The sequence below is a fragment of the Lampris incognitus genome, chromosome 3 (assembly GCF_029633865.1).
Source record: "Lampris incognitus isolate fLamInc1 chromosome 3, fLamInc1.hap2, whole genome shotgun sequence".
Taxonomy (NCBI): Eukaryota; Metazoa; Chordata; class Actinopteri; order Lampriformes; family Lampridae; genus Lampris; species Lampris incognitus.
The window spans coordinates 2193594-2206052 of record NC_079213.1 but is presented as its reverse complement, the minus strand read 5'-3'; the positions used below and the strand labels follow the sequence as shown (position 1 = coordinate 2206052).

At 46.9% G+C, this 12459-nt stretch overlaps 1 protein-coding gene across 3 annotated transcripts in view; it reads right to left on the bottom strand.

Moving 5' to 3' along the window:
• rab3ip (RAB3A interacting protein (rabin3)) overlaps positions 1-12459 on the bottom strand; it is a 42419-nt gene that overhangs the window by 17045 nt on the left and 12915 nt on the right. For 2 of the 3 annotated variants that reach the window (XM_056276974.1, XM_056276975.1), the window contains exons 3-8: positions 11773-11995; positions 11461-11574; positions 5036-5202; positions 4607-4763; positions 2494-2589; positions 1345-1422 (exon numbers count right to left, since the gene is read on the bottom strand). In XM_056276974.1, the coding sequence (XP_056132949.1) occupies positions 1345-1422; positions 2494-2589; positions 4607-4763; positions 5036-5202; positions 11461-11547 (585 nt within the window). In that variant the 5' untranslated portion in view covers positions 11548-11574; positions 11773-11995. The remainder of the gene's footprint in view (positions 1-1344; positions 1423-2493; positions 2590-4606; positions 4764-5035; positions 5203-11460; positions 11575-11772; positions 11996-12459) is intronic. The other variant, XM_056276976.1, reaches the window with a different exon arrangement.

Here is a 12459-nt window from a genome sequence, read left to right as displayed (position 1 = left end):
GTTGCCGTGACTTGTACATTGGGGAAACCAAACAGACGCTGGCCAAGAGGATGGCACAACACAGGAGAGCTAACACGTCAGACCAGGACTCCACAGTCTACACCACTTACAGGCCAGGACTCCACAGTCTACACCAGGGATAGGCAACATGGTCCAGAAAGGTCCAGTGTGGGTGCAGGTCTTTGTTCCAACCAAGCAGTTACACACCTGATTCTATAGCTCAACCAATAGTCTTTGCTAAGGACCTTGATTTGTAGACTCAGGTGTGTAACTCCTTGGCTGGAAAAAAGACCTGCACCCACACCGGGCCTTTCTGGACCATGTTGCCCATCCCTGGTCTACACCATCTACACAGTCTACACCATCTACAGGCCAGTAGCCACTCTTTCAAGGATGAGGATGTGACCATGCTTGATAGGGAGGAACGCTAATTTGAACAGGGAGTGAAAGAGGCCATCTATGCGAAGAGGGAACGACCATCCTTGAACCGGGGGGGGCTAAGGGCCCTGACACACCAGGCCAACGGTCGGCTGTCAGCCAATGTCAGGCCGTTGGTGAGCGTCTGGTCTGTGACCCTAGTTTTTGCGGTGTGTCCGGCACCGTCGGCACTAGACAGGCCCCTGCCGGCAGCTTTTCAGCTGATTTAGCATGTTGAATCAGCGGAGCCCATCGGTGAGAGAGATCACTCTGATTGGCTGTTCAGCTTAGCAAATCAGTGCAGAACATACATGCTAGTTGGCTGTCGGCTGTAGTCTTTAAGGTGTGTTCAAGCGCTACTTTTTGGCTCAGATGGCAGACAATGTGAGGCGATGCAACAGTCGGCCTTCGTCGCCACTAGTCGGTTTGGTGTGTCCGGGCCCTAAGAGTACATCTGTCACCATCTTACAATGCTGTGATTGCAACTATTCCCCAATCTTCTGTGAACAGTACACATGGACATTGTAGCTCTAGCTAATGGTCACACCATATTTGCATATGAAACTGATTGCTGGTTTGGGTCGTTATGTCACTGTATTGTTTATAAGGGTGGGGACACCTGCAGTCACTGTATTTTTTATAAGGGTGGGACACCTGCAGTCACTGTACTGGTTATAAAGGTGGGGACACCTGCAGTCAGGTGAGACTGAAGAGGTAACGTAGATGATGATGAAACGTGTCTGTCAATAAATGGTGTGTCCAGATGAAGTGTATAACCTTATTCTGTTTAAAATCGGAATGGTCATGGAAAAAAATTAGGCAGAATTAAAAAAAAAGATCCTTAGTGTGGAGTTTTACAAACTAATGTGTCTCAAAATGGTGTGTGTGTGTGTGTGTGTGTGTGTGTGTGTGTGTGTGTCTGTTCACCTTGCCCAGGGCTTCCTTCAGTTGTTTCTCAGCTGTAGCCTGTTTGACGTTGGCGTCTCTGACCATCTTATGAGCCTCCTGCAACACACACACACACACACACACACACACACACACACACACTTATTCTAGATTAGCAGTTCACACTGTGGGGGTTCCAGCAGTTGTAAAGTAACTCTGTCCTTCTTCAGTGAGGAGAACTAATGCCCCTTTTCCACTGTGTGGTACCACTGCATGGTACCGGCTCGGCTCAACTCTACTCGATTTGTTTGGTTTCCCATTGGGCAAAAGTTAGGGATAGTACCTGGTACCAGCTACTTTTTTGGTACCACCTCCATCGAGGTTCCAAGTGAGCTAAGCAGATACTAAAAGGTGATGTGAAAATACCACTATAAATAACTAAATGAAATATCAATATCAATAAATATCAATATATGTATATTTATTGATATTTACTTACATATAAATAACATCTTAAAAAAAAAACTAGTCAACACGCCCAAAAATGACCAGCAGGGCTTCACTGTGAGGGGATACTATCTGCAGTGGAAAACCAAATCCCAAAAAGGACAGCGAGTAGAGTGGATATGAGTAGAGTGGAATAGAGTAGAGTGGAATAGAGTGGAGATGAGTAGAGTGGAATAGAGTGGAGTAGAATAGAGTAGAGTGGAGATGAGTAGAGTGGAGTTGAGTAGAGTAGAGGGGAGTTGAGTAGAGTGGAATGGCGTAGAATGGAACAGAGTAGAGTGGAGTTGAGTAGAGTGGAATAGAGTAGAGTGGAGTGGAGTGGAGTTGAGTAGAGTGGAATGGAGTGGAGTAGAGTGGAATAGAGTAGAATGGAATAGAGTAGAGTGGAATAGAGTAGAGTGGAATAGAGTAGGGTGGAGTTGAGCCGGTACCACGCAGGGAGTGGAAAAGGGTCATAAGACACCCAGAAACATACTAAACATACTTCTGACCCACCAGACAACGACACTGGAAAGGTCACACAAGGTCACCCAAACTCTACACACAGCACGTACGTATGTGTGTGTGTGTGTTTGTGTATTTATTATACATATGAAGCAAGAACAGCAACAACAAACACCACCACCAGTTACACCACAAAGAGGAGGAGGAGGAGGAAGAGAGGAGGTGTATGGGACCGACCTGGAAGAGACTGGCTGTGAGTTCCTCCAGCTCCTGTCCAAGCTGGTCTCTGACTTTAGACAACCTCTCACACTCCTCATCTTTCAACAGCAGTTCCTTACACACACACACACACACACACACACACACACACACACACACACACACACACACAACACACGCACACACATGGAACACACACACACACACAGAACACACACACAAGCACACATACACGTACACACACATAGAATACACACACACACACACACACATAAATAGACACACGCAGGTGAGGACACACACACACACACACACACACATACACACAAACCAAACATCAAACCAAAAACAAAAATAAGCAGATGAAAAAACAAGTGATAAAAATGATGAACAGAAGAATAAATAAAACTGAAAACAATGATGAATCCACTGTTAACTGTCTTTAAACGGGATTAACACCGTTTAACTTGTCACTCTCATCTGTATCAGTCTCATCTGTCTACCAGCTGGGGAAGGATGCAGCTTCTTTATCTACTGGGGGAATCCACATGTGTTATGTGTTCTGAATAAAACACCAGTATGTCATCTGCCAAGTCAGAATATGTGTGATGTGTTCTGAATAAAACACTAGTATTTCATCTGCCAAGTCAGAATATGTGTAATGTGTTCTGAATAAAACACCAGTATGTCATCTGCCAAGTCAGAATATCTGTGAGGTGTTCTGAATAAAATACTAGTATGTCATCTGCAAAGTCAGAATATGTGTAATGTGTTCTGAATAAAACACTAGTATGTCATCTGCCAAGTCAGAATACGTGTGATGTGTTCTGACTAAAACACTAGTATGTCATCTGCCAAGTCAGAATATGTGTGATGTGTTCTGAATAAAACACTAGTATGTCATCTGTCAAGTCAGAATATGTGTGATGTGTTCTGAATAAAACACCAGTATGTCATCTGCCAAGTCAGAAAATGTGTGATGTGTTCTGAATAAAACACTAGTATGTCATCTGCCAAGTCAGAATATGTGTGATGTGTTCTGAATAAAACACTAGTATGTCATCTGCCAAGTCAGAATATGTGTGATGTGTTCTGAATAAAACACTAGTATGTCATCTGCCAAGTCAGAATATGTGTGATGTGTTCTGAATAGAACACTAGTATGTCATCTGCCAAGTCAAAAAATGTGTGATGTGTTCTGAATAAAACACTAGTATGTCATCTGCAAAGTCAGAAAATGTGTGATGTGTTCTGAATAAAACACTAGTATGTCATCTGCCAAGTCAGAATACGTGTGATGTGTTCTGACTAAAACACTAGTATGTCATCTGCCAAGTCAGAATATGTGTGATGTGTTCTGAATAAAACACTAGTATGTCATCTGCCAAGTCAGAATATGTGTGATGTGTTCTGAATAAAACACTAGCATGTCATCTGCCAAGTCAGAATATGTGTGATGTGTTCTGAATAAAACACGAGTATGTCATCTGCCAAGTCAGAATATGTGTGATGTGTTCTGAATAGAACACTAGTATGTCATCTGCCAAGTCAGAAAATGTGTGATGTGTTCTGAATAAAACACTAGTATGTCATCTGCCAAGTCAGAATATGTGTGATGTGTTCTGAATAAAACACCAGTATGTCATCTGCCAAGTCAGAATATGTGTGATGTGTTCTGAATAGAACACTAGCATGTCATCTGCCAAGTCAGAATATGTGTGATGTGTTCTGAATAAAACACCAGTATGTCATCTGCCAAGTCAGAATATGTGTGATGTGTTCTGAATAAAACACCAGTATGTCATCTGCCAAGTCAGAATATGTGTGATGTGTTCTGAATAAAACACTAGCATGTCATCTGCAAAGTCAGGAAAGTAACACATACAGGAACCAAATAACACATGGAACGTTCATAAACCAAACTTTTAAATGATGAAATATTCATGATTATGTTGCAACACAAGGTCTCTCTCTTCCTCTCTCTCACACACACACACACACACACACACACACACACACACACACACACACACACACACACACACACTCCTGAACTGAACCTGGCCAGTCCATCTACTCTTTTTCCCTGTGTGTATGTGCATGTTTGTGTGTGTGTGTTTGTGAGTTTTACCCGCTGGGCCTTGGCCAGCTCTTCTTTCAGCCTCTCACATCCTTTCTCTCTGACCTCCATCACTGAGGGACTCCGTAGTCGTGAAAGGCTGTCACTCAAACTGATAAACTCCTCCCCTTCTTCCCCCACCGTTAAATCCGCCTCCAGGCCTGGGACGCTACAGGGAGTAACCATGGAATGGCAGTTATCACTTTGACTGTGTTATCACACCTGAATCATATCAACATTAAAACAGTTTAGCTGAACCTGAGTGAGTGTGTGTGTGTTTCATCTGAGCTCCAGTGGTTTGTATATTTCTGTGCATGTCTGAGAAACTGTTCTGTTTAAATGTTTCAAATCCTGACAAACTGCGAGTCTGACTGCTGACACGGTGTTGAGTCTATCCACACAATCCAGGCTGGTTTCCCGTCTGAGCCCTCCACATCTTACCTTCCATTGAGGCTTTGTCTGGGGGTGGAGTACACCGGCTGGGTTGGGAGCTGGTCAGCTCTCAGGGTGGTGGGAGGTCCCGGAGGCGTGGCTCCTAGGGAGGGGGTGCGGTACAGAGAGCTTGGGGGAGCGCTGTGCCGAGTGTGGGGTCGCTGCTCCAATTGGTTCTGGAGGAGAGAGGAAACTTAATCAACAATCTGTTATCAGCAACCAAAAGCAGTGATCAATATCTAATGGCTTTCATAGCATAACCAAAACCCATGTGTCTGACAAATATAGTTATGTATAGTTTATTATTACAAGTGGGATTTATGTTGATCTAATATACCACACTTCAAACTTCAAGCTACAAAACAAAAGATTAACATACCACCTTAATACCTGATGTATCAGTAAATGCAATCAACAGGGCAACTTGAGCTGCATTTCCACCCAAAGTACCAAGAACTTTAAATCCCAGGATCTACTTTTCAAGGAACTAAAAGGTTCCTTCAGCCCATTGTTGTCTATGTGCATTTCCACCGCAGTCTGAGGACCCATGAAGATTAGACAAATCAGTCCTCTGACAGCTGTTTTACAACAGCACGTCTCAGTTTCTCTGTCTAGTAATTCTGTTTCCTCTCCTAATTCAAGACTTTTGAATGATCATGCGAACAAATAAAGATTGATATTGGGTGTCTTTTACCATTTTTATGCTGACGACACTCAGTTATACATGCCACTAAAACCCACAGATCCAAGCGCCCTATCAAATCTCACAGCTTGCCTCTCTGACATTAAATCCTGGGTGTCCAAAAAGTTTCTTAAATTTAATGATGACAAGTCTGAGGTCATTCTGTTCAGGCCCCCAAATTCCATCAGCCCCTTTTGTTTTTGATCTTGGTGGTCTGTCAGGTAGTCTTAAGCAGGCTGCTAGGAATCTTGGGGTAATAGTCGATGCCAACCTTGGTTTTGATAATAAAACCAAACATGTTGTTCAGTCATGCTTTCTCCAGCTTAAGCTTATCTCTAAAATCAGGTCAATTTTATCAATTGCTGATCTGCAAAAAGTGGCGCATGCTTTTATCTACTTTTGGCTTAACTATTGTAATGCACTCTATTCTGGTGTCAGCAAGGGCTTGGTAGGAACCTGTCTGGCCTCGTTTTCCAGCCATTGAGAGGTATCGGGAAGGGGCGGTGGCGCTGCTTTTGGCGTTGACGTCTGCAGAGTGTCAGCGATGTCTGCTCTCTCAGTTGCGCTGTCATGTGTCAGGATACAGGGAGATGGCAGCTTGGCTATTTTGAGTCCTAACCCGGCTTTTATGCCAAAGAGCATTAACAGCTCTTTTAGGGCAAGAGTGTTGACTCTGGAAGGTTTTTTTTCCTCCCTCTTCATAATTCGGTGGAGGAAGCCATCTTGCCCCTCCTCTGCCCAGTGTGTGCACTGTCTTGCTACGTTACACACATGGCTGTCCTACGTTATTCTCAGCATTTGTTTGTGCATTACAAAGAGCAATCTCAAGGGCTTCCTCTGTCTGCACAGCACCTGTCTCGTTGGCTATGTGAGGCGGTGTCACAGGCATATTTTGCTTCTGAGTTGGATCCCTTGGATGGCATCAGAGCATACTCCAGCAGGGAGAGTGCATCCTCCATGGATTTGCACAGGCACTGCAGCTTCGTGGTCTTCCCCTTGCTCTTTTATTCGTTTTAATTCACAGGATGCCTCCCGATATTCTATGACTCATTCTGTACCGAGTGTACTGACTGAATGATTGATTGCGGGGATTTAGCTATGCATTCTCCATTTAACGTAGGCATAAGGAGAGTGGTTTCGTTTCCCCTCGACTCTGCTCCTTCCTGAGTGCATAACCTTCATCTCTACTTCCTCATAGTAGGCGTTATAGTTACACCCTTCAGGAATGAGGAACACTTCATTTGAAATTTCACCTCATGTACTTGCGCACATGAAGTGAAATGAAATGCCGTTTCCCCCAGCCCTCAACGGTGCAACATACAGACAAAAACACATTCAAGAACTACAAGAACACACATTCAAAATAACACATATATCCAGACTAAAAAAAAAAAACACTGTCCAAGGGAACAAACGCCAGCCAAGATGACTGTAGGAACCGCCGGTCTGCATGGGCTAGCAGTTCGCCTAGCTTGCTCCGATTACACGTCCTGTCAGACCGCCCTCCGTGTTTCCTCCTCGGGTGCAGCTCCAGGCAGGGGCCGTGGTCCCTGTGGCAACCGGATGAAGCAGACCAAGTCCTCCCAGCCGATCCAGCTCCAGCTCTCCCAGCCAGACACCCTTGACACACCTCCCCGCACTCCTCACGACGACATCAAAAACAGCAGTCAACACCAGATGAGGCTGCCGCCAGACCGCCCTCAGTGTTATCAGAACTGCTGATCTGCATGGGCTAGCAGTTAGCTTAGCCTGCCTCGCTTCCGCATCCTGTCAGACTGCCCTCGGTGTTACTCCCCCGGGTGCAGCTCCAGGCAAGGCCGCGGTCCCTGGGCCCACAGTGCAGCAGACCAAGCCTTCCCAGCTGATCCAGCGCCAGCTCTCCCAGCCAACAAATGAAGACAAACATTTAGACACAGATGTGGACAAAGAGACTGCATGGACGGTACTGGGTGAGGCCGCCGCAAACGTGAATTCACACTGCCATCTTCACACACTGGTACTGGATGAGGCTGCCGCGAACGTGAATTCGTGCGCCATCTTCCCACACTGGTACTGGGTGAGGCCGCTGCCAACGTGAATTCAGGCCGCCATCTTCCCACAACGGTACTGGGTGAGGCTGCCGCGAACGTGAATTCGTGCGCCATCTTCCCACAACGGTACTGGGTGAGGCTGCTGCGAACGTGAATTCACGCTGCCATCTTCACACACCGGTACTGGGTGAGGCTGCTGCGAACGTGAATTCACGCTGCCATCTTCCCACAACGGTACTGGGTGAGGCTGCTGCGAACGTGAATTCAGGCCGCCATCTTCCACAAAGGTACTGGATGAGGCTGCTGCGAACGTGAATTCAGGCCGCCATCTTCCCACAACGGTACTGGGTGAGGCTGCTGCGAACGTGAATTCAGGCCGCCATCTTCCCACAACGGTACTGGATGAGGCTGCTGCGAACGTGAATTCAGGCCGCCATCTTCCCACAACGGCACTGGGTGAGGCTGCTGCGAACGTGAATTCAGGCCGCCATCTTCCCACAACGGTACTGGATGAGGCTGCTGCGAACGTGAATTCGTGCCGCTATCTTCCCACAACGGTACTGGGTGAGGCTGCTGCGAACGTGAATTCACGCTGCCATCTTCCCACAACGGTACTGGATGAGGCTGCTGCGAACGTGAATTCGTGCCGCTATCTTCCCACAACGGTACTGGGTGAGGCTGCTGCGAACGTGAATTCACACTGCCATCTTCCCACAACGGTACTGGGTGAGGCTGCTGCGAACGTGAATTCACACTGCCATCTTCACACACTGGTACTGGATGAGGCTGCTGCGAACGTGAATTCAGGCCGCCATCTTCCCACAACGGTACTGGGTGAGGCTGCTGCGAACGTGAATTCGTGCCGCCATCTTCCCACAACGGTACTGGGTGAGGCCGCCACGAATGTGAATTCATGCTGCCATCTTCCCACACTGGTACTGGATGAGGCTGCTGCGAACTTGAATTCAGGCCGCCATCTTCCCACACTGGAAGTGGACAGACACATGAAGAATGTTCTTGTCAATATCTTGTCAATGTCAATATTCGTCCACGTTGTGTCATTAGGCAGGTGTCATTGTGCATTATGCACAACACAATAGTGAGGCTTGAGGAGTTTTTTTGTACTGTGATGAAATAAGTGTATGTTTGTGCTTGCGGTACCATACAGACCCAGTGTGGCAGAGACCATATCCTGCTTCTGCCTTAACCCACTAGTGATAGCCTTAGAGGGCGAAGCCTGTATGAAGTAGAATGATAGTTACATACTGTTACTCCAGATCCTATAAGTATAGGCGTAGCCCTCTAAGATTTGGGCCCGACTGGCTCCGTCATAGCTGAAGAAAAAGCTGTTATGAGAGCTGATTATACGGCCTCGATTCAATATACAATTGAGTTGCGGCCGTAATTGGGGCCCACAATTAAGTGGGCGTGGACTAATGTTTTTTTCAGGATTGTGCAGGGGCGCAAGAGATAAAACCGCTAGCGACAGCCTTAGAGGGCTGCATCCATACTCATGGAATCTAGAGTTACAGTATGGCACTATCGTTATTTTGGCGCCATTTGCTTGCCGCGTACAACGTACGTACAATGATGCAGGTGCGCGCACACACACACATGCAAATGCACACACTGCCACGCGCAAAACCCTTTCAGTACAGACACACACACACACACACACACACACACACACACACACACACACACACACACACACACACACACACACACACACACACTATCTGCACAGCCTCTCTACGTCACATTCATAACTTTTCTGCCTTGATCATCACACTGCTGCCCAGTTATTGAGTGTAGCTGCTTAGTACTAGTCGAGTTTTAACTGATTGTTGTGATAAATTGTTTTCACTGAATGAAGTCGTCGTTGTCCTGCCTGTTTTGTGACAGTATTCACTGATGTCATCCTCTGCCAACTAGCCTACTCCAATTGGTGCAACATTGATTGGTTCAGTTATAACTACTGAACTCCAAAGTTTGTTTTTTGGGCCCCCCCCCCTTTCTCTCCCCAATTGCACTTGACCAATCACCCCAGTCTTCTGAGCCGTCCCGGTCTCTGCTCCACCCCCTCTGCTGAGCCGGGGAGGGCTGCAGACTACCACATATCTCCTCCCATACATGTGGAGTCACCAGCCGCTTCTTTTCACCTGACAGTGAGGAGTTTCACCAGGGGGACGTAGCACATGGGAGGATCACGCTACTCCCCCCAGTTCCCCCTCCCTCCCTCCCTCCCTGACAGGCGCCCCAATCGACCAGAGGAGGCGCCAGTGCAGCGACCAGGACACATACCCACATCCGGCTTCCCACCCGCAGACACGGCCAGTTGTGTCTGCAGGGACGCCCGACCAAGCCGGAGGTAACACGGGGATTCGAACCGGTGATCCCCGTGTTTGTAGGCAACGGAATAGACCGCTATGCTACCCAGACGCCCCGACTCCAAAGTTAATGGTCAATAATTTTATGATACTGATTCATGAGACCGATTTGATTATTCCATCAATTTTAGTAGTTTGTTCATAAAATGTGAAACACCAAAATTAATGGTTAATAAACTTATGAGACCAATTTTATGAGACCAATTTTATGAGACTGATTTGATAACCCTGTTGCACCCAAAATAGTTTGTTTTTCCTTGTGACGACAGGCACGAGACAAATCGCATGAAAATAACATGTTTAATCCATCACAACACAAACGGCCACAAAGTAGTTTGTATCTATTAATTTGGGAAAATGCACTCATTATCAATGCAAAAATGCTTGCAAGTATTTATTATGGGTGGTCCACCAGCCGACTTTGATCCTTTTTAACTTTGCCAAAGTAACAGCACAATTAACGGTGCAGAGAACATGACCCGAGTAGACCCTGAAAGGGGTTTTTCACTGTACCGATGAGCCCACTTCCTGTTTAGTGAGTAGGGAATAGTGGGCGTCCGGGTAGTGTAGCGGTCTATTCTGTTACCTACCAACAAAGGATGGCCGGGTCGAATCCCCGTGTTACCGCCGGCTTGGTTCGGCGTCCCCACAGACACAATTGGCCGTGTCTGCAGGTGGGAATTCGGACGTGGGTATTTGTCCTGGTTGCCGCACTAGCGCCTCCTCTGGTCGGTCGGGGCACCCCCCCGGATCGGCAGAGAGGGGGTGGAACAGCGACTGGGATGGCTCAAAAAGAGCAGGGTAATTGGCCGGATACAATTGGGGGGAAAAATCGAAAAAACAAAAAAAAGTGAGTAGGGAGTAGTGATTTGGGACACAGCACTGGTTTGCAGCTGCACATTTTTAAAATTGGCAGTTGAAATAAAATGCTGCAAGTACTCGACCAATCAGAAATGTTCAGTGCTGCAAGCCCCACCTTCAAAGTTCCAGTACTTTTCGAAAGTACTACTCCAGAGCAGGGATTTGTTTTTTTTGGGGGGGGGGGGTTAAATAATGTCCCCGGAACTTAATTTAGACCTTGGTCCCTGTGGTGGAAATGCACTGAGTTCCTCAAAAGGTTCCTAGTTCCTGAGGAAAGTTCCTGCAGTGGAAACGTGGCTTTAGACAACTAAATCCTTATCTACTTGTAGTCCACGTGCGGTACTATGACCCTTGACTTACCTTAAATCCAGCAGTGGTAAAATGACCTCTGACCTACCTGTAGTTCAGTTGTTGTACTATGACCTTTGACTTATCTGAAGTCCAGGTGTGGTACTATGACCTTTAACCTACTTGTCGGTCAGGTGTAGTGGGGGAGGCGAGGTTGACCTCATGGAAGCCCTCCAGAGGTTCAGTGGAGCTCTGACTGCTGCTGGCCATAGCAGCTTCTTTCTGGCATCATAGACTCTGGACAGACAACAGTAATGTCCAGTTGTTTATTAAAGTCTTATTATTCCAATATTAAAGCATTTCTACACTTGCTGTTGGTTTCTTAAGAGGAGACCAGACTTAGATAACCCTGAACATAAAATAATGAGATGGGCAATGCTGTTCCAAAGACCTGTGCCTTCGTCTCACAGTGTAAAAGACTGTTTTGTAATGTACCATCATGTATTATAATGGAGGCTCAACATGGAGATGCAGGGATCAGATGAACTGCAGGAAGGGGGACTCTGGTCTTCACAGGCAGACAGTCATCCAGACAGACAAAAATAAACAGTCGGTCTCAAACAGTTTAGCCTGAAGGTGATCCAGCCTGGCAGTCAACAAGTCATCCAGGCAAAAAGACAGAACGCAACCTCGACAGATTCTATTTGCAGCCTCAGTCCTGTGAAGGAGAGAGAGAGAGAGAGAGAGACAGAGACAGACAGACAGACAGAGGGAGAGAGAGAGAGACAGAGACAGACAGACAGACAGACAGAGGGAGAGAGAGAGAGACAGAGACAGGCAGAGAGAGAGAGACAGAGACAGACAGACAGACAGACAGACAGAGACAGAGACAGGAAGAGAGAGAAAGAGAGAGACATTGCACTTCAATTTCACAGCTGAACATGACTTTAAACATGAAGGTGGAGGGGCGTCTGGGTAGCATAGCGGTCTATTCCGTTGCCTGCCAACACGGGGATCGCCGGTTCAAATCCCTGTGTTACCTGCTTGGTTGGGCGTCCCTACAGACACAATTGGCCGTGTCTGCGGGTGGGAAGCCGGATGTGGGTATGTGTGCTGGTCGTTGCACTAGCGCCTCCTCTGGTCGGTCAGGGCGCCTGTTAGGGGGAGGGGGACTAGTGATCC